The following is a 21,914-nucleotide window of genomic DNA, read 5'->3' as shown; positions in this document are numbered from 1 at the left end:
CTCATCACCAATGACCATCTTAAAAGCACGCTCCTGTTGATCCTATTCAGTCACCAAGATTGATGTTCGTCAGAGCAGAAGGTTGATCGAGCCAAAAACAGGTTGGGGAGATTTGTCCTTGGTAGGCGATGTACCTAAGTACCAAACCTATTTACCTAGAATATCAAACCCATATGTGTGTTGAACTTCTGAATGCCAAAACAGTGTGTTCTTCCACAAATACTATCCTACAACCAGTTGTATAGTAGCAATATAGCATTGTACAACTGGCTCAAAGTTATTGGAACTCTTACACAAAGTTGTTAAGCTATTTTATAAAGTTATTGAGCTTAATAATTATTCTGTTAAGCTCAATAACTTTGTATCATAACTCGATAATTTTGTTAGTAGAGCTCGATAACTTTATAACAAAGCTCAACTACATTAAATAAGTTGTATATTATCCGTCTATAATTAAAAACGGGTCAAATAATATACCACATTACGCTAAGATAAACAACAACTTGCGTGATGGAGCCCAAAAATGTTACCACTTTAAGGGTATTTGACCCGTCTCTTACTATATACGGATATATCGTCTATAGTGCTAATTTAATAAAACCTTAATTTGTTGTTTCTCATTTTCAAGTGTATATATATGAGCATTAGGGGAACATAATACGCATCTCTATTATCTCCTTTCTACATTTTGTCATGAAGGGCACACGAGTAATATTGTTTGTTCTTGCATTTCTAGTTGTCACTGCCTCAGGTTATTTATCCTTCATTTACTCAATTTTCCTCCAATTATTTGTCTTATGGTAATCATTTCGATTTTGCATACACAATATCTTGATTAGAAAAGTGGTATTTCTCTTTGATGGGGCATATTCTGCACCGCTGACCAAGTCAACATATTGAGCAAGGTCAAGGGTGTCCACAGCAAAGTCAACGACTTAAACAGTCTAGCCGATGGAGCCCATCGGCCTGTCACCTAGGTCCCGGCCGGACAAGCTGGCGGCCGGGCACAATCCGCGTACTCATATCCAAGACCCTCGGCGAGCTCGCCACAGTCCATCGGCCGAGGGTACAACGGTCTTTTCACCTTTTAGCCACTTCGCCACCTGGCCACTACGTGACAAAAGGTGAATGCCTATAAATACTCCTCAACCTCCATTGAGGAAAGGATCCACAAATTGACCTAATAATCACTATTCATCTGGTAATATCTTCCTTATCTCTCTACAATACACGCTTAGCCAAGTTACAGACAACTTCTCTCTAAGTTTACTGACTTGAGCGTCGGAGTGAGTACGCTCGGCCAAAGCCGAGCCCTCAGTTTGTTAATCGTTTCAGGAGACCGCGAGGAGGATTCAAGCAAGGACATCAATCTACTAGCTACGAGTGGTATCAAATATCTGCTCTGGAAATACGCCCGGAACAATTGGCGCCGTCTGTGGGGAGTCAAACTAAAAGCTAGTCACATTCATTCCCAAACAACAAAAACAAAAACACAAGAAAAACCCACCCCAAAAGCTAAGAAGATGTCAAAACAACAAATAGTCGTGACCGACGAAACCGAGCTACACCAGGATGATACGTTTCACCATTCTGGAGTATTGCAACCCTCCACCGGCGGAGTAATCCAACCGGAATTCGGAATGCCGATAACACCGGACACACCGCCGCCCGTCAACCAGGTCACCATCATGGGACAGGTGGTTGACGTCGCAAAACTGAAGACACTCCTGGACCTGGTGGGAGTGCACTCAAAGACACACAGCACGCCGACGCGAGCGACGGAGGCCATCCAGGAGACCAGGGCCCAGGGCGTAACTCCAAGAAACTTGAACGAAGCACTGGGAGAAGCAGACCTTATCAAGACGCCGGAGGAGCCCAAGGTGGCCGTGGTAAACATAAGTCCTTCTCGCACTCGGGAGAGGACATCGCCACCGCAACACCGACGAGGCACACCCCGGGGAACAGTGGCCCGACTCAGGAGAGTCGGAGAAGGAGCCCAAGCCGGAGAAGGAGTCCTTCCCGCTACGAGGAGAGAAGCCGGACTAGGAATGCGAGGAGTCGGTCGCCGCGCGTCATTCGACACGTGGTCAAACAACCCCTCAGTGACTACGTCCTAGACACCGCCGTGCCACCCAAGCTGAAGTTGCCGGCGCTCACTTACAAAGGAGATAGTGACCCAACCGACCACGTTGAAGCCTTTGAGTCACACATGTCGGTATGGGAGCAGCCCGATGAAGTCTGGTGCCGGGTCTTCCCAACGACTCTGCATGGGTTGGCTCAGAGTTGGTATAAGGGTCTTCCCGACGGCTCGATATACTGTTTCGCCGACCTAAAGGACGCCTTCTTAGCCCAGTACTCTTGTAACAAAAGGAGGGCCGTGGAAACATCGGACCTCCTAACTATCAAACAGGAGGAGGGCGAGTCCCTACGAGGCTACGTGAAGAGGTTCGAGGACAGGGTACAGCAGATTCGGGAGATCAACCCCGAACTGGCGGCATTCGCACTAATGAAGGGCCTCCCGGAGGGGAACTTAAAAGACGAGCTTATCAAGCACGGGGGCCTGGGCATGGACGCCGCACGGAAGATGGCCGACCAGGCCATCAGGGTGGAAGATTACCACAAGACCTGGGTAGGCCCCAGCGAGGCCGAGACCTCAGAGAAGAAAAGCCGCCGGGATGACAGCCCGGATGAGAGACGCCGCGACACTAATGTCGTCGCGGCGATGAAAACGCCGTGACAATAACAGTCACGGTCTGATAGATCTGCCAGGAAGCAGGACAAGACAGGCGCCGGGGGAAGTTCGGGAATGTTTTACCAAAGGCATTACCATGATAAAACCCCTCTGGTCAAATCGGCCGCCGAGGTCTTCGCCCTGAGCAGAAACGAGGGCCAGAAGTGGGAGCGGCCTCCCAAGCCAAAGGGAGACGGTGACGCGAATCAGTACTGCGAGTACCACGGTTGCGCCGGCCACCTCACTGACAACTGCCGGCACCTGAAGAACGCCATTGAAGAGCTAATCCGAAAGGGGTGCCTCGACAAGTATGTGGCAAAGGCGGAAGATCGACACCCGGCTCGGATAAGAAATCCGTTTTTAAACGGATAGGAGTGATCAATGTGGTCATCGGGGGTAACGAGAACGGTGGGTCTGCTCATGGGCACAAACGGCACCTGAACGAGCTGTATCAGGCCATCAACTTTGTGCCCAACACAGCAACCCCCGCCTCTAGCATTCCCGATATGACTATTGGAGGAAAGGACTACGAGGGAATCATCGCCCCTCACAGCGACCCGCTGGTAGTCAACTTGGACATATCCAACCACCTGGTCAAGAGGTGCCTAATTGACACAGGCGCCTACACGAATATCATGTTTAGGGAGTGCTTTAACAGCCTCGGCCTTAGACTCAAGGACTTGAGCCCCTGCACAAATCCACTATACACTTCTAAAGGCAGGCGGGGTACCCCTGGGTTCAATCGGACTCCGGTGATGTTCGGCGAGGGAGTGCGGCCAAGAATGTCCTAGCCGAGTTCGTCGTCATCAACGGCTCATCCGCCTACAACGCCCTGATAGGCCGAGTTACCGAGCGATGCCGACGCAGTGATGTCCATCCGGCCACGACACTAATGTACGTCTCGGACCGGGAAGCGCATAAGCTCGTCTCCAAAGACGAGAAGGACGAGGTGGTCAACATCCAGATATCGCCGAGAGGATGCAACATGCAATCCCTCAAAGTGGCGAAGGCGATCGGAGAAGGGGAAAAGCTCATCCTCACAACCAAAGGGCGACCTTATGGATGCAACCGACGGCTGACGGGGGAAGAGCGCCTCTAATGAGGCATTAGGAAACTAATAGACCTTGTGTAGCGCCGGAGGTGCCCAAAACAGCTGTGGGCACCCCGACGCATGTTAATATCAAATGTAAAAACGACCAAGTTTTTCATCAAAATGTTCATTTTTCAGGCCAGGCGCCATCAGAAGGCCGACGCCGTCTCATACTGTCGATTCGACAAGAGCGGCAGTCGTTGAAAGAAGGCCGACGCCGTCTCATACTGTCGATTCGACAAGAGCGGCGATCGTTGAAAGAAGGCCGACGCCGTCTCATCTTTGTCGATTCGACAAGAGCGGCGATCGTTGAAAGAAGGCCGACGCCGTCTCATCTGTCGATTCGACAAGAGCGGCGATCGTTGAAAGAAGGCCGACGCCGTCTCATCTGTCGATTCGACAAGAGCGGCAGTCGTTGAAAGAAGGCCGACGCCGTCTCATACTGTCGATTCGACAAGAGCGGCAGTCGTTGAAAGAAGGCCGACGCCGTCTCATACTGTCGATTCGACAAGAGCGGTGGTCTCCATGAAGAAATCGAGTGCTGTGGCAGTCACCCCAAATAGTAGACGCTTCGGCAGTCACTTAAAGTGGTAGACGCCGCGTAACACGCTATCCGGACGCCAGCTCACACTGTCATAGACAAGAGCGGCGGTCCCCATGAAGAAATCGAGTGCTGTGGCAGTCACCCCAAATAGTAGGCGCTTCGGCAGTCACTTAAAGTGGTAGACGCCGCGTAACACACTATCCGGACGCCGACTCTTACTGTCGTACCGACAAGAGCGGCAGTCTCCATCAAAAAGCAGACACCGCGACAAGCCGCGGCCAGCGCAGTTGATAAAAAAAAAAAAAAAGGTAAAGACCTCGGCATGCCGAAGGCAAAGGAAGAACTCTTATTAATAATAACAGTTTACAGGCAAAAGAATGGAGATAACAGGCCGTCCCCATTGGGATAGACCAAAACACAACCTACCAAAGTTGTACAAAATACAAGGAAAGAAAAGCAAAAATTGCAAGTATCATTTTTTAGCAACAAAAATGGCAGAGGGAAAGGGCTTAACAGTTGGCTCCCGAACAGCTGAAACAGATCTGCTGTAAAACTGTTCTCATCAAGCAGCCCACGGTGTTAGTGAGGAGCTGAAGCTATCTGAGACACCGGGTGACCCTATGCCTGTCGCTGCTCATCATTAGCAGCGGTAGCCGCATCCTCTTCAGTGGGCAACCCAGCAGCTTCCCTAGCAGCCTCAGCTTTGGCCTCAGCTTCATCAGCCGCCCTCATTCTATCAGCTTCCTCCTTGGCCGCCCTAGCCTTCTCAAAGAAGAGCGACTCTCCGCGGCCGCCTCCTTCTCAACCTTCGCCCTCACCACCTCCTGGGCCTTCTCCGCCATGGCTTTCTCCTTAGCCGCAAGCTTATCATCAAGCAGCTCCTCATATCTGTCCCACGGAAAGGAACCGTCAACAGGGAAAAGCTCCCCGATCACTTCCCTAGCAGCTCCTTCAGCCAGGTCCCGGAATTCAGCGCACAAATTGGGAAGCATGACGGTTTGGAGCATCTCAATGTCCGCCTCCTTCTGATTGATGATGGCCTCTTTGCCCCGAACCACCTCCGCCTGGGCCTTAAACAGGCCCTCGGACTCATTCCTCTGCTGGAGATAGAGGTCGGCACGCCCGAACAAGGTTACATTTCTCCGAGAAACGACTTCACGGCTTCGGGCTGCGCATGAGCCTCGGCCTTCGCTCTCTCAGCGAGGACCTCCTTTTCAGCGTCCTCCCTGAGTTTTCTCTCAGCCAAGAGCGCCTTCTCAGCATCTCCCCTAAGCGTCCGCTCATTAAGGAGATCCAGCTTTGCCGACACAGCCACCTGCTTAGTGACATTGCGCTCATGAACAACGCGAGCCACGGTATTCTCCTGCTCCTTAAGGCGAGCACCGGTGGCCACGTGCCACCTTGCCAGCTCCCTAATTAGCTTCGTGCCTTCCTCTATAAGCTGGGAGACGGAAGCCTTCTGGGATGAAGGGTTGACGGTGGTGCCTCGATCACCAACCTGCGCAGAGGTCCCCTCCACCTCGCCGCCTAACGAGAGCGAAAGCATGCGGGCCGATCTACAAAAATTTAATAAAGGCATCAGTATCAACGTGTATCGACATATCAGAAAGCCTGACTAAATTTAAGTCACAAGCTAGATAGGTACCGTGCTTGGCCTTCTTGGCCGGAGGAGACTCTTCCCTGCCAGCAGTAGAGGCAGTCCCTTTCCTCTTTCGGACGAGGGAAGATTCCCCCTCATCGGAGTCCTCATCAAGAATATCAACGACCTCCACCGTCTGCTTCTTAGGAGGAGGGGTAGGAGTTGGAGCCGGTGTCGACGCATTCACCGTCGAAGGAACTGTTTTCCGCGTTCGACGCACGACACCACTAATAACCCTCGCCTGGGCCTCCTCCCTGCTCAAGCTCTTCAGCCGCTGCTCCATAAGATCATTCGGCGACGTCCTACGGTCATGAGCTGAAGCCTTGGGATGCAAGTTAGCAACGGTTCCATCTTTGTGCAGCCCCATTCTCCGAAGAAGATCCTCAGACAGGTCCTTTCCAAAGTGGTCTGCGAAAAGAAACAAAGCAAGAGTTAAGTAGAGGAAATAAACCGAAACTCGAAGAGCAAGAGCATTAAGAGCGGCGATGGGCCTCACACCGACCCCACTCACCCTGTGCTAGGGCCGGTATGAGGCCGACATGGCAGAGCGGCTCATCCTGAAGGATGATCTGCGTCGGGGGAATCCATCTTTTCGGCACCCCACTCCTGTCCACCTCAAAAAGCCTCATCGCCAGCTTCTCATCCTCCGTAAGAAGGACCTTGCTGGCGTCCATCTTAAGATGCTTCCGGCTGACCCATCTGTCATGCTCCGCCTTAGTCTCACACCGCAAATTAACTCGGTGCTGGGAGGAACGGGGCAGCGGATAGTCATCCGGCACCTTAACGTACACCCACCGACCTTGCCAGTCCTTGCAAGAGGAAAGTTTGTCAACAGAGACATAACCCTGCTCCATCTGCACACTATACCATCCGGCGCGGCCAGAGATCGATGGTTTGAGATAATGAAGCCGGCGGAATAGATTCACCGTTGGAGCCTCTCCCTTGAAGAGACAAAGCCAGACAAAACCAATTATGGTTCGCATAGCCAACGGATGCAGTTGGGCAACGGCAACGTTCATGGCTCTTATTATGGCCATAACGTACCCATTCAGAGGAAACCGAAGCCCGAACTCCAAATGCCGCATATACACACCGTCTGACCGGTGGAGGACAACAGACGGCCTGACCCTCCTCGGGGATGACAATTTTGTATCCCCTTCCAAAGAAAAAATGGCCCTCGAAAAGTTTCCCGCCAGAACAACTGGCAAACTTGTGGGACCAAGCACGGTCGAGGCGGATTTTACAGACATAGCCGTGATCCATGACGAATTGTCTCCCCTCACTAGGACGAGGCCATTCCGCTTCGTCACCGAAATCATCACCAAAATCGCCATAAGAGTCAGAATCCTCCCATTCCTCAAGAGTTTGAGGATCAACTTCAGGAGAAGGAGACCTAGGGCCCTCCGACGCGGGTTTACTAGGTCCAGCATCAGCAGAAGACATGTTCACAACGAATCTAACGAAATAAAAGGAAAATTGTTTGATTACCTTGAAGAAACACACTCGCCGGATCAAAGACCGAAGATTTGAAGAAGAGAAAGCCCTTGGAGGTTTGGAGAGATGAAGATTTTGGGAGAAAATTTTCGAAAATTTGAAGAAATGAAAGTAATGGCCAAAATCACGGAATAAACTGCCCTATTTATAGGGAAAAGCCCACAAAGAGGGACCAATCAGGGCACAGCCCATGAAGCGTCAACCAATCGGCAGCGGACACGTGTCGGACATGCAACCACGGAATGTCAATCGTTGCAACAGTTGAATGTCAATCAATGCTACAGTTACCAAGCGTATTCAACACGCCCATTCACATCTCTTCGCCTGTTCATCTTCCGCACCAAATCCCTAGGCACCTGCTCTCCGCCGGCCACATGATCGACCAAGCCGGGGAGCAGTAGGGGCAATCGAAAATAACCAAAGACTCTCGGTCCCTGGTCTCGGCAGCATCACATTCTTTCCCACATCGGATACCCTTTACGCATCCATGTGGAGGGGGATATGGTAGGCCTACGAATGATCAAGCCGATGCATCAGAAGAAGCCGACGCGAGAAAATTTTTGCATAACACTTGCGCAGAATATACACTCAACATACATCGGAGCCCATGCCACGGCATAGACTACGCTGGGGGCAAATTGATGGGGCATAATGCGACCACCGACCAAGTCAACATATTGAGCAAGGTCAAGGGTGTCCACAAAGAAAGTCAACGACTTAAACGATCTAGCCGATAGAGCCCATCGGCTGTCACCTAGGTCCCGCGGACAAACTGGCGGCCGGGCACAAATCCGCGTACTCATATCCAAGACCCTCGGCGAGCCTGCCACAGGTCCATCGGCCGAGGGTACAACGGTCTTTTCACCTTTTAGCCACTTCGCCACCTGGCCACTACGTGACAAAAGGTGAATGCCTATAAATACTCCTCAACCTCCATTGAGGAAAGGATCCACAAATTGACCTAATAATCACTATTCATCTGGTAATATCTTCCTTATCTCTCTACAATACACGCTTAGCCAAATTCTGACAACTTCTCTCTAAGTTTACCGACTTGAGCGTCGGAGTGAGTACGCTCGGCCAAAGCCGAGCCCTCAGTTTGTTAATCGTTTCAGGAGACCGCGAGGAGGATTCAAGCAAGGACATCAATCTACTAGCTACGAGTGGTATCAAATATCTGCTCTGGAAATACGCCCGGAACACTCTTATATTTAAAACAAGTCAAATATGCTAAACTAGACAAAAGTAAAAATGGCTACGATATACTCCCTCCTATTCACTATTTTCTTCCCTATTTCCTTATTCGGGTTTTCTTCCCTATTTCCTTTTTTGGGTTGATTTGTGTGGTTCAAATCATTTGTATGTGGGTAGTGTGTTTTGTGTGGTCCAAAATTACTTTCTTATTTCTTGTGCAAAAAAGAAAGGGGAAGAAAATGGTGAATAGGAGGGAGTATCTAATAAAATATTTATCATATCCAAACAAGTCACATATATAGTTTATGTTTGATAAACAACATATTGAGTGAAATTAGTAGATTTTTACCTAATTAGTAGTTTGACCAAGTAATCTACTATTTTCATATGTGTGATAAACGACGTATTCTGAGAGCATGTTTGTCAGAATCTACTGTTTTTGAATATGCTGCTAATAACAGCATATTGCATTAGCATATTCACTTTATTCATGAAATCATTTTAATTATCTTAAAATTTGCTATTTACCAAACACTTTTTTTCTAATTTTGATGATTTGTTTGATAGTCAAACCTGTTATTGAAATCTGCTAACCGTATTCTGTTAACTTATCCGCTATCATGAATCTGCTTTTACTGTTTGCCAAACAGGGCCATAATCTCGTTAAGATGGCGATATGCCAGTCTTAACTCATCAATGAGCTATATTAGACCTGACAAAGCTGACCGGATCCGAAATAACCCGACCTTAACCAAAGTGAGCCGGGTTAAGTGACCTAAAACGACCTGATTGACCCAAAATGACCCGACCCGATGTGATTCGACCCGAATGACCCATTTGCCAGGTCAATATTTTGCACGAGACGAGATTGTTGAACGTTGTAGAACATTTATTGTACGGAAATAACGAAATTTTTTAAGTTTTATATTTTACTAAGGAGTTTTTTTAATAAGAAAACTAGATTGGTCATTTGGAATATGACCAATCTATCTCATTCTTTTAAATGAAAGAGGTAAGTTAAAGTCACCGGTTACTTACTACGGAGTATTAACGAATATATATATGCTAATAATTTCAGTAAAGCACCAGATGTTTGGGGTCGAAGCTCAGGAAGCATGTCGTGAGTTTTACATGCACTGTGATGATGCTTACCCTCAAGAAGATTATCCGGATCCTTGTTGTGCAGATCAAGGACTTGCTTGCCAGGTTGGCCCGGGGGGCTTTCTGTATTGTTTACCCCGTTTACAGTGAATTGTTGTAATATACCGTCCGTCTCGGTTATTTGTTTACAATGAATAATACAGTTAAACAAATGATTAAGACGAGCGGAGTATATTTCCTCCCTCGACTCATCCCGTATGCATTATTTCTATTTGACATTTTGGTCAAATTATGTTGGTCTTAATCAATAAGTATTTTCTTGAAACATGTCAATGAAATGTTTACGTATACTTTATATACAAAAAATAGAGTAGAGAGTAAAACTTACCAACAAAGGAAAGTATAAACTATCGATTGAAACACCCAAAAAAAAAGCGTAAACTATTGTTCGACCGAGAGAGTAGTTTATTTGTCAGTTTCGATTTCCAGTTTTTACTTCACTATGAAAATGTTGTTATGTTTAGCCAATCGGGCTCGATTGTGAGTTCTTCAACTTGTCAAAAAAAAAAAAAAAAAAAAGAATTATGTGAAGTATTTGACTGTATTGTACATTGCAAGTTTAATGTAAACACATACAGAGTTTATTTCATTAATTAATATTAATATTTTGTAATCGAAAAAAATATGGAGATGCTATGCGGCTATGCCTCCCAAAATCAATCCTTCAACCGCCATTTTCACCTTCACAAACCTCTCATCCTTCATCAACTCGACATCAATTTCAACGTCATATATGAACAAATATGGAAATGCTATGCCTCCGAGGCATAGCATCTCCATATTTGTTCATACATGAGTCATCGTACACTTCCCTTGCTCACCTCTGTCGATTGTTTTCAAAATTCCCCGCTAAAAATTTGACTATGAAGATGAAGAAAAGTGCAAAAACAAAATCTCATTTAAGACGGTATCCGGAAAATTAAGACGAGTCAAATAACATAACCAGTATGGCAGTCTGGCAGCATTCCATTCGCATTGATAAGACAAAAAAAAATGCTTGGATATAACAAAAGACTTGTCGGTATTGATATATCCATCTTGAGACCGTTAATTAATAACCCTTTAATTAATACACTTTCGTCGCAATTATTTATTTACTTTTTTCGGTTTAAGTAGCTTAGATTAAACAGATTCGAGTAAATTAACATCAAATTACAGCTTCAGGAATAATTACTCTTGCAAGGCCGTTTTAAGCAAGTACTCCTATCGTGTAGAACGGATTTAACCACCAAGAAGTCACGAAACATATTAGGGGAAAAGTTATCAAACAACCCGTTCTGCAATATACTCCGTACTTGTGTAAGGCTGTCTTACACAAGTACTTGTATGTCCGCGACTGTCTTTTAAGAGGCTAGCTGCAGTTCAATTTTCATACTGATCTAGCTTTTGAACCTTTATGAGAAAACATTAACAAAGACAACGAAAAAAAATTATTCCAGAACAACAAAACAGCGCCCAACACTTCGCGAAATACATTAATAAGTAAATTCCAATATCGCAGCTTAAAAATAAATTTTCCAGACCAACAAACAGCGTCTAATATTCCGTAGTTCATTGACAGTTGGCTCGGATCAAGGTGGCTCAAAAGCCTATCAGACTTTCTTCATCCTGAAAACGATCTTGAATCTTCTGTTGAGCCCTGTTCAATCACCAACTTTGATGTTCATCGGAGTGGAACCTTTGTAGGTATAAACTTCTTTGACGAAGGCATAATATTTTTCCTATACCAGTAATGTTGTACCGTCTGTGTCAACCTTCGGAATGCCAAACATGTGTTCTCCTATGCTGCACATCGTTTCCTCCATCCTTTTTTCTATGGTAACTTTGACGGCCAAACAATGTCGACTTTGACCGATATTTTACTCAAAATATACATTAGAGAAATTTTATATTTATCTCTATATACATTTTTTTTTAATAAAGGTCAAAGTTGACATTGCTTGACCAACAAAGTAAAAAGAGGACAGTAAATTTGGAATGTGAGCAGTCGACAGTCGTTTGAATGGAGTAGAGCAGTTATCTCCAGGATGATGAGAACCATATCCGGCCAAGCAAGATCGGGAAAACGAATATAATAGAAGCCTGGAATTATCAAACCCAAGTTTAGATAAAGTGCAACTGTGAAAGTCGGAAAGATAGTTGAGCTCCCAGAAATCGGAATCAACTTACAAGAAGAAATACCGACTCTTCGCCAGCCAGAGCACCAGTGAGCCCATGTTTATCCATCTCCCGTTTGACAACAATTTGTAGCTGCAGGACATCTATTAGCATAGCTAAACAAAGAGATAGTACTAGCCAAAGAATTATCCCAATGGCCTAAATGCGAGAAGCACTAAAAGAAACGGAAATCTATGATGAACCCCCTGTTTTTTCAAAACTACAGCATAATAGTATAAGTTCCACCGCTATATGTTCGATTCAGCGGAAAATTTTACCCGACAGACTTAGAATTCAAATCTCCTCATTCATTCATGTCCACAGCTCGTTATAATGGTTTGCTAAGCATTAAGCCTAGACTCGACCATCATTAACTTTATTCATTATTTTCGGGCAAATTTGAGAGTTGTCAATAACTAACCTGGTGGTGATACTTCTTGACAGCCAAAAGTGACCTTTTCAGTAAGTTAAGTGCTTCAGAAGTGTAGGGAGCTACAATTTCTTGATATCGTCGTATACCACCAAAACTGCTGACGAACTAAAGAAGACGAATAAAGTCTTTCTAAGGTTCAGGACAAAGGAACAATAATATGTGTAACAAAAGTGGAAACAGGAAATACGTTAGATAAGCAAGCGCACCTTGAAAAAGGAGCACTTTTGATTGCGGATGTACCTCCTTAGCTCAGTAGTTCTTCTCTGCAGAAAGGTCACATTTTATTATGATCAAGGATGGTCAAGGCATCAACGAATCTCAAGCCTAGTCATAAATGCAAAACATAGCTCTTCAGATGTTTAGGGGATGTCATACTTCTATGACTTCCTGAGCTTGCTCTAGCTTTTGAATATGAAGCCAGAGTTCCGAGACAATGACAGCCATCTGGAAACGCCAAAATGAGACAGCAAAAGGTATTTTAATTACATGGCTCATAAAAATATCTAGTAAGCTATTTTGCGTTAAAAAATTGCATAAATTGGCTATAGTTGCACGAGGAGTGTGCTTTCAGATGGCCAATTGCATCAAAAATAGCACCAATTGACTGCTACTTCACAATATAAGATGCACAAATAGTTTAGTAAGCCAATTTGCTTTATTTCATCATATTAATATTTCATAAGATTGTTTACTCACATATGAGTGATTCATAAAGTCAAATCCAAGAAACATATGCAATCACGAATTGACAAAAGGCTAGCCTCTGTCTTACCGTCTTAACTTGTGTAGCAAGTAAATCCACCCTTTTCTCAGAAGCTTCCGCCTTACGTTTCAGTAGTTGAAGCTCTTTGTCATTTTTTTTCACACCAGTCTTTAGCTTGTGTACCTAAGAATGCTCATGTTTGAAGATGAAGCTGCTACATTGATATCTTTTTCCCTTTTCTAGTTCCCTCTAATCCTCGAAAAGGGGTAATTAAAGAAAGAAAGAGCCTACTAACTAAGTATAAGCATACCTGTACTTCAAATACGTTTACCGCTTGCTCATATTCGGGTGGCTCCTGCAAACAATTACTAACATAAATCGCTTTTATGTCAAAAAATTATGCACACATTAACAAAGTCTCGGACAACAACAAGATAATATGTGAGGACGTTTAAGAGACACATCACTGAACATCGCGACAAATGAAAATAAACTCGAAAGAGAGTCAAAATTCATTATCTGACTAAGCCACGTAGCCATTGCCAGAACTAGTAAGAAGCTCATCAAGAAAGAGTCGGGGCAACAACCACTGACATCAAATATGACTAGACTGAGGAGACAACTAGTCAGTGACCCAACTTCACAAAAAAGAACATATCTGGCAAAGGTAGTCAAAACGCTGTACTTGAGCAAGCCGGGTATATCATGAGACAAACGAAGTGGCAGAGAAAATGCAAAATAAATTTATTGACGAAATTAATTATTAGGTAAGCAGATGACAGTGTAGGAAAAATCTTCCGTGGACATTTTATTGCGACAATGCTGACCTCAACGTTGGACAAATCAGACTCGAGACGATGAACGGTTTCGCTAAGTTCCTCGATCTGCTCCTCATACTTCACAATATAGGTATCTTTTGCGTTGAGTTCACGATCGGTCGTCTCAAATCGATGTTCTGCAGCTCAAAATCCACAAGTCCTCAATTTGTAGGAAAACTAAATTTGAACGTCATACAACTACAGCAAATTCCACAATGAGTTTACCAAAAAAAAGTCATTACTCAAAATTGAACAACCCACTAAGAAATGCAGTTTTAATTCCACACTTTCAATGTTTTGAAAATTCTACCACGAAACATGAATTAGATTAATTTGATTTCCAATAGAGTCAAAGACTCGATTTTATTTGGTCCTGGAATAAACACAGGCTTTTACAGCGCTTAATTTTTATTGTGAAATTGTAATCATGTGATGCGATACTCAGCGTAGATTTCATTTTAAGCCATCTAGAAACACCCTCCCTATGTTTGCGTACATTCGTCTCCAATCCTGCAATTTGCAAGAACTCTTGAGGCCCTTAGGGTAAAGTTGTCAATGTTGATACACGAATGATACATATTCTTAAAACTATAAATCCAGCCATTGATCACATAACATAATCATAAACTATCATCACTAATCCAATTACAATTTCAAAATTCAACGGAATCAAATACTCCCTCTGTCCCGGTCATTTGTTGTCCTATTCTATTTTTGTGTGTCTCAATCAATTGTTGTCCTTTCTATTTTAAGAATGAACTTGATAAGCAATTTGATCATTCACACTCAATTTGTTCCACTTGTCATTTAGTTCCACTTGTCATTTAGTTATTGGCCCCCTCCCCTTTTCTTGGTCTTTGTGCCAAAACCAAAGGACAACAATTGACGGAGAAACAAGGAGTACTCGTTATTCTTCGATTCTCGATTATGATGGAATAAAGCAAAATGGCTCACTAAATTGGCTGAACTTCTTTCTATTGTGAATTACCAATCATCTCTTGACACGATTTTCATTTTGGGTCATTCAGAAACAACCTCTTTGTATTGCTAGCACAAGGATAAGGCTTCGTACATTGACACCCTCTTACCTCACAATTTACGGGAGCCGATGTTCAAGATTAATGATAAATTGATAATCAATCAATGACTAATTATGCTACCACTAAATCTTAGCAATTGATGATCAAGCAATTAGTAATTTATAGCTGGTATATAGAAAATAAGAATTAAATCAGTGAAAAAAAGAGGGATAAATTAACAGAATACCTAATTGCTGAAGCTTGAACTTCATGGCCTCAATTTCGGAAGTCAAAGCGAGATTGCAGTGATGATCGCAGTCGCTGATGATCTGAGATTCGCCATTGGAAGTGAAGAAGAGCGTTGAAGTTAGAGAGATAAGTAATGCGAATGTGAGGTATGGAGGAATTTTGATCTTCATCGTCGCCATTGTTACACTCACTGAGGGGGTGTTTGGTTCACGCGTGGGTATGGGTTTGGAATTGGGAATCATACCTGGGTGGTATTGGGTTGGAACTTGATACCTTATACCTTGTGTTTGGTTCAATTTTGGGGGTATGGGGTTAGAAACTAATCAAAGCTAAAAACTCTTTAAAATACAATATTTTTAATAATAATTTTTATACTATTAAATTATGTAGAGGAAATTTAATCAAATAAATATATAAAATAATTTTTTTACAATTGTTTTTAACACTTTTTAATATTTGTAATTTGATACCATGGGTATCAATCTCATACCCACCCCCCTTCCTGGGTATGAGAAACCCATACCTCATGGGTTTGAGGTATGGGTATCAAACCTTCAATTTTGTCAACCAAACACATGGTATGGGTTTGGTTCATTCCAAACCCATACCTCATACCTATATTGAGTGAACCAAACACCCCCTGATGGAATTAGCTTTCCCCAGCCAGTTTCTACTTCGAGACGTCCAATTCTCATTGACTGGTTTTAGACTTTTACTAATATCTGGGTTACCAAAGGATGGGTAGGATGGGTGGACCGTAGACGTTACAAAACCAACTCGACTCGGTTAAACCGTTTGAAAAGGGTGATCTGAGGCCCCAAAAGATTTGACCATGTTTGGCCTTTATTCGAGTTATACTTAACTGTGTGGCTCACGTTTTAGCTCATGTTAGACTTAGATTGGTTGCTTGGTAGGTAGGTCTGTTTGGTCGGAGGTTTTACCGCCGATTGCGAGAGATGATGTACTTTTTTATTTGTCGTTAATGAAGTAAAGCCTTCGGGTTTTTTCCCCATAAAAAATAATAATAATAAATGTGGATACCCGATTTGAACGGTGTTTGAAAGATTTAAAGGTTTTTCAATTTTTTATGGTGTAGATGATTCGTTAAATAAAGGGCGTTTCATATAATAGTAAGGTGTTTGATAAGTTATGGTCGAATGGTGAAAAGAAAAGAAATAAATACCATAAAAATAAAGAAAATACTTTTTTTTGAAGGAACAAAATACTTTTTTTTTTTTTTACGAAACATTAAAGTAGTCTTATCCGATAGAATTTTTTTTTTTATATATAATAATGATTTTTATTTGAACTAAACCCAAAAAAAAAAAAAAGAACAATCTAACGCGTATTTACAAAGGGATGATCAAAGCTGAAATAAAAGTGAACTTAGGCTCTATTTTCTCTGGTTTAATTTCAGCTAATTTTAGTTTAATTCAGCTCAATATCATTCAGTTCAGTTTAACCAATCTAGTTCAATTTCAACCAATTCTATTCAAATTAACTCTTACTCTAACTCAATTTAATTCAATTCATTTTGGTTCAACTTAATATCATTTGGTTTAGTTAAGTTCAACTTAACTCTTTTCAACCAAAACATGGCCTAAAATTAGACCTGACAAAATTGATGCGAGTAGTACCCAACCGACCTGGAATCCGAACTTAAGAGCTTGACCCGAACCTGAGACCCATTGTAACCCGACCTGAATGCTTATTATTGCACACTAAATATCACCCATATACAACTTGATGCTAGTTGACCAAAAATGACTCCAAACTTGAAATAACCCGGTCTGATAAATCACTCGGACTTCTTGCAAAACCAAAATTAATCCGGCCAGAAATCCAACCCAAACCCAACCCAACTGACCCGTTTCACTCAAATTTTTGAGATAAGCGGGAACCGGTCCGGCTCAATGCCTCCAAAACCCTAGAAAATTGGGGAAAAATTAGAACAGCGTAATCCACAAATCGCGACAAACAGCTTATCAATAACTGGTAATTCCTTAATCTAACACATTATATTCTTTCTCTGTTGTCTTTCAATTGTTGAATTAAGTAATTTACGGATGCAATTACACCTCCATGAATCCCACTAAGAAAATAGTAACGAAATGGTCAAAAAATATAACAACATTGCAAGTAGAACAATTAATTCGATCAGAAAAGGATTTATCTAAAGCTATTGCGGTATTTAATTCGGCGTCGGGTGAGTATAAAAATGGGTATAGACATAATCATACTACATTTGGGATTATGATATCTAAATTAGTATCTGGGAATCAGTTTAAATTTGCTGAGGATTTGGTTAAAAGGATGAAGGAAGAAAGGTGTCGAATCGACGAGGAAGTGTTTTTATCGATTTGTCGTGGGTATGGTCGAGTTCATAAGCCTATGGAGGCTGTTAGGGTGTTTGAGAGTATGAAGGAGTTTGGGTGTGAGGTTAATGAGAGGTGTTATGTTACGTTGTTGTCGATTCTTGTTGATGAGAATCAGTTGAAGATGGCAATGAGGCTTTATAGGTATATGAGGAAAGTGGGTATTCAGCCTAGTGTTGTTTCGCTTAATATATTGATTAAGGCGTTGTGTAAGAATGGTGGGACGGTTGATGGAGCGATTAGTATATTTCGTGAAATGCCTAATCGTGGGTGTGTTCCTGATGCGTATACGTATGGTACTTTGATTAGTGGGTTGTGTAAGTTTGGAAGGACTGAGGAGGCAAATGGGTTTTTTCGAGAAATGGAGGAGAAAGGTTGTGTTCCAACTGTTGTTACTTATAGTTCTTTGATACATGGTCTTTGCAAGTCGGGAAAGTTGAGTGAAGCTTTGACGTTGTTTGAGGAGATGACTAGTAAAGGTGTAAAACCAAATGTTTTCACTTATAGCTCTGTGATGGATGGTCTTTGCAAATGTGGGCGTTCTTCACAGGCCATGAAACTGCTTGACGTAATGGTTAAGGAACGCCTATCCCCTAACATGATTACTTATAGTACTCTAATTCCAGGGTTGTGTAAAGATGGCAATGTTGAACAAGCTTTGGAGCTTTTTGATAGGATGAAACTTCAAGGTTTGAAACCTGATGCGGGATTGTATGGGAAGATCATAAGTAGCTTCTGTGACTTGAGCAAGTTCCAAGAGGCTGCTAACTTTCTTGATGAAATGATACTCGCAGGAATCTTACCCAATAGGTTAACTTGGAGCATACATGTGAGGACTCATAACAATGTTATAAGTGGTCTTTGTCAAACTGATATAAATCGTGCTTTTCATTTGTACCTGAGTATGAGAACCAGAGGCCTTTCAGTTGAACCCGGACTTTTTAGTTCTCTTATAAAAGGGTTTTGCAAGAAAAGCAACTTTGACAAAGCTTGCCACATACTTGATCATATGGTTTGTGACGGGTGTCTTCCTGATGTGGAGATGTGGAGGGATATCTTAAAGGGATTTTGTGATGAAAGAAATACGTTGGAGTCTGCTGAACTCTTACGAGGTTTGTTTCTCCAGAAGTTTGATGAGCCCGAGAAGTTGTGTGTAAGTTGAATTGGTTGTACAATGCGATGGGTATGCCTTCATGGCTAATTACCCTGCTGTAGCTTCGCGTTGGTTTTCTCGTCATTGGCATCTAGTCTGGTGGCCCTGGATGACGGATCATCACAAGGTTACCTTCTGTCAATCTGTTTCTCCCTTTATAATTTTTTTTCTCTCTTGTCTTTCTTATTGCTCAAAAGTATCAGAGTTGAAAATTGGTAATCAAACTGAGTTCTTTAGGTTTATTGCCGTTAGTCTTGAGCTATAACCGGTGTTCGATACGTAACTATACAAGAGGGTATCAGATAAATTTTGATAAATCAGATTAAAGAGCATTTTGGAAACAAAGGTTTCTTATGTTTTTCCTTCCTGCAATCTGAGGAGGAATGTAATTGCCAGAAGTGGCCAGTGATCATTATGAAGGTGGTCTTCTGGAGCACTGAGATTTCGTGACACTTTGTTGCTCTCCCGTTGTTTTTTTATTCGATATTAGCCCTTGGTCTCTGCATAATGGTATATCTAGCGGTAGTTTCACGGAAAGTTGAGTTGGGTTGTATTCAATATTAGTGGCCGTAACTCATCATGGGAATGTCTTAATACCTCTGTTGGTTCTTGCTATTGACTGACTAGGAATCTATGACCATCATTGTTTACCAGCATGTGACTGTACTCATATGAGTAAGCAGTTTGCACACTAGTGTTGTTGGTCGGTAGTGACTTTTTTGAGATGCAAGGATCTAGTTCTTTCTGTTTTGAAGACGATGATTCTCTGCTGTATTAGTGCAATCTTTCTGTACTAGTTAGTGTACTAGCTTTTGTTTTTGATCAAGTAGTAAAGGATAGAGAAGGATATTATTACGTATTAGCAGCAAGTTGGTGCATGCTTAGGTCATAGTTGTAGCTTCAAATATAAATTTCCTGCGAATCGTAACAAATAATTTTTGGGAGACTACATCTGCAATGTGGAAATATTTACTGTTGATGACATGTACTAAGGGTTGTGCACAGAGGTGCTAAACCCTGGGGTAAACCTATGAATCTACTGGTTGGCTAAGAATTTTGGTCTTAAGAATTTTATTTGGGGATTGGCAATGTCGGTTTCCCTGTTTATCTAGTGGAGTAATGTTCAGACCTTGGAGTGTCTTTTCTGCACACTCCATTTTCCATTTACTTGCAGACTAGAATCTTATCAGTAATGTAATGGTCTGCTCTTTAGTTTTATATTAATGGAAAAATGTTCTTATTCAATATTTGAAAATCGGAGGTAGATTATTTACATTGATAATTGAATCTGACAAGTTCATGTCAAATTAGATTCAGAGTATGTAATATATATACATTAGAATTGGTGCATGCAAATCATAGTATCAGCTTGCAGTCAGGGGGAAACCAATTCCATGACGGTGTGTGGGGAATGAAACAAATACCGACATGAAGGCATGAACAAAATCCATGAAACGAAGGCGGTACTTTGCAGCCATTGATGGTGGTAGTTCTGCAGACCCATCAATCACCCACAAGCCATTGGTAGTGGCAAACCCATAACAGAGGTTACCATCCTTGTCCTTGAAGCTATCTGTGAAGCTGAGTAGAAAAGACGACAACCCACAGAGGCCAACAAGGACCGATGTCATAACTCGGCCCGCATCGTCACACTGGCCCACGTTTGTGATTATGGGCGCGAGGAGCTGAAACGCCATGACGGTTCCAGTTGGCAGTAGGTTAGCCAAGTGTGCTGTGCTCTGAAATGTCTGACTGATGGCTTGCTGTATTGGGTTTCTCTCCACTGTGTCGGGGAAAGATCTATCTCGGAGGAGAGGAGTCTTTTGTTCAGCGTCATCGTGTTGATTAATTTCCATGGAGTTTCTCCTTATGTTCATTATTTTGTTTCCACAGGTTCTTCATCGACTGCTGTATTTATGGATGGATCCTAGATGACAAGAGGTGCATTGAGTAGAGCTAAAGCGATGCCAAGGAAGTCATTCCTTGCAAGAAATAGAAAACTGAGCTGGTTTTGAGGTAAAGCTTACTTTACTAAAATCATATATAACAATTATCTTTTTTTTTTCTCTTGTTGATGAAGTTATATTATAACATTAATATGGGTTGGGCAATGTTACACACTTTTCTTCGATTTCTGAAAATTATGACGGAAAACTGGGAAAGTATCCGTTTTTACCTTTTTAGGGTAAAATTGCTCTTAAATAAAACTTTTACCCTTCTAACAAATCATCATCATTTTTTTTGCTCTCCCTACGATATTTCATGTTTTTTTGCTCGCCCTATGATAACATGGGTATATTTTGCGGGTTACAATGATCGTATGGGTAATTTTGTGGTCATACTATCATCACTGACGATATGGTGTGAATGATAACCGATAAGGGTAAAATGGTAAATAACCTCGGTGGAATACATGTTTTATCAATTTGCTGACGATGGATAAAAATACGCAAGGAAAATGCGTGTACAAAGGATAAAAATACGCAAGTATGGTTTAGAATGATTTAATACCGTTATCACGATATTTCTAATATTGGTAAAAGGTGATATATTGATGCTTGTTGACACAAGAAGAAAACATACTTAATAAGAATCCATGACACCAGATTTGGCGTTATAAAACATGAAGGAGCACTTATTTAGCAAACTTTTCATTAAGTGACGTTGGAGTTTGTTGGTAGCAAGTTTTCGATTCCTTTATATGTTAAAATAACATCATTATGTATTTGTCATGTATATTACGCTATGTAGATTGTAGAATGCCATCCCTTACATCTGTTCTTTCCATTACTGCTTATCCATTCCACGGTGCAGTTTCGTAAGCGTAGCTATGTTGTTTGCATGACATTAGATGATGGCCGTGTTGCATATTGTAAATTTTTCGTCAATATTTTGAAAATAACGGCCTATTTTAAAAGCACTTTTATGCAGTATCGACTATCGAGTATCGACCATATCTATGTGAATCTGGGGGTTTGGGTCTCGATGATTGATTTATTTGCTCATCATCGTCGCCATATGCAACGGTGGCTCCTTGCTCTTTTCTTCCAAGTATTTTAGGTTCCTAGACTCATTTTGATGTAATTACTTGGTTTCTACGGCCTTGAGTCCTTGACACTCAATCATAGATATGTCATACGACACGTAGACACTT

General features: G+C 42.5%; 3 protein-coding genes across 4 annotated transcripts; 1 reads left to right on the top strand and 2 right to left on the bottom strand.

Moving 5' to 3' along the window:
• Positions 1-11,304: 11,304 nt before the first annotated feature.
• On the bottom strand, positions 11,305-15,920 carry LOC141592906 (uncharacterized). 2 transcript variants are annotated; one of them, XM_074413796.1, is made up of 10 exons: positions 15,877-15,920; positions 15,231-15,426; positions 13,974-14,101; positions 13,457-13,501; positions 13,216-13,329; positions 12,819-12,887; positions 12,650-12,706; positions 12,432-12,548; positions 12,023-12,103; positions 11,305-11,935 (listed from the first exon to the last, which is right to left on the bottom strand). In XM_074413796.1, the coding sequence occupies exons 2-10, from the start codon at positions 15,409-15,411 to the stop codon at positions 11,870-11,872; spliced, it is 858 nt and encodes a 285-aa protein (XP_074269897.1). In that variant the 5' UTR covers positions 15,412-15,426; positions 15,877-15,920; the 3' UTR covers positions 11,305-11,869. The 2 variants fall into 2 exon arrangements, with proteins under 2 accessions (XP_074269897.1, XP_074269896.1); XM_074413795.1 differs by lacking the exon at positions 15,877-15,920 and having other exon boundaries at positions 15,231-15,479.
• A 1,231-nt stretch (positions 15,921-17,151) lies between these two features.
• LOC141592905 (pentatricopeptide repeat-containing protein At5g46100) lies at positions 17,152-20,893 on the top strand. Its single transcript, XM_074413794.1, has 2 exons — positions 17,152-18,887; positions 20,654-20,893. The coding sequence occupies exon 1, from the start codon at positions 17,315-17,317 to the stop codon at positions 18,767-18,769; it is 1,455 nt and encodes a 484-aa protein (XP_074269895.1). The 5' UTR covers positions 17,152-17,314; the 3' UTR covers positions 18,770-18,887; positions 20,654-20,893.
• On the bottom strand, positions 20,030-20,645 carry LOC141592907 (protein DMP6-like). The gene has a single exon (XM_074413797.1). It carries the CDS (start codon positions 20,635-20,637, stop codon positions 20,125-20,127), a length of 513 nt encoding a protein of 170 aa, XP_074269898.1. The 5' UTR covers positions 20,638-20,645; the 3' UTR covers positions 20,030-20,124.
• Positions 20,894-21,914: the final 1,021 nt, after the last annotated feature.

The sequence above is a fragment of the Silene latifolia genome, chromosome 7 (genome assembly GCF_048544455.1).
Source record: "Silene latifolia isolate original U9 population chromosome 7, ASM4854445v1, whole genome shotgun sequence".
NCBI classification, from domain to species: domain Eukaryota; kingdom Viridiplantae; phylum Streptophyta; class Magnoliopsida; order Caryophyllales; family Caryophyllaceae; genus Silene; species Silene latifolia.
This window is presented reverse-complemented; position numbering and strand designations above follow the sequence as displayed.

Coding starts and splice junctions, on each gene's coding strand:
- LOC141592906 (XM_074413795.1), bottom strand. CDS start 15,474: ATGATTCCCAATTCCAAACCCATACCCACGCGTGAACCAAACACCCCC. Junction 13,330..13,456: donor TAAACGTATTTGAAGTACAG/GTATGCTTATAC, acceptor GAGCATTCTTAG/GTACACAAGCTAAAGACTGG. Junction 11,936..12,022: donor AAGAGTCGGTATTTCTTCTT/GTAAGTTGATTC, acceptor TGATAATTCCAG/GCTTCTATTATATTCGTTTT.
- LOC141592905 (XM_074413794.1), top strand. CDS start 17,315: ATGAATCCCACTAAGAAAATAGTAACGAAATGGTCAAAAAATATAACA.
- LOC141592907 (XM_074413797.1), bottom strand. CDS start 20,637: ATGAACATAAGGAGAAACTCCATGGAAATTAATCAACACGATGACGCT.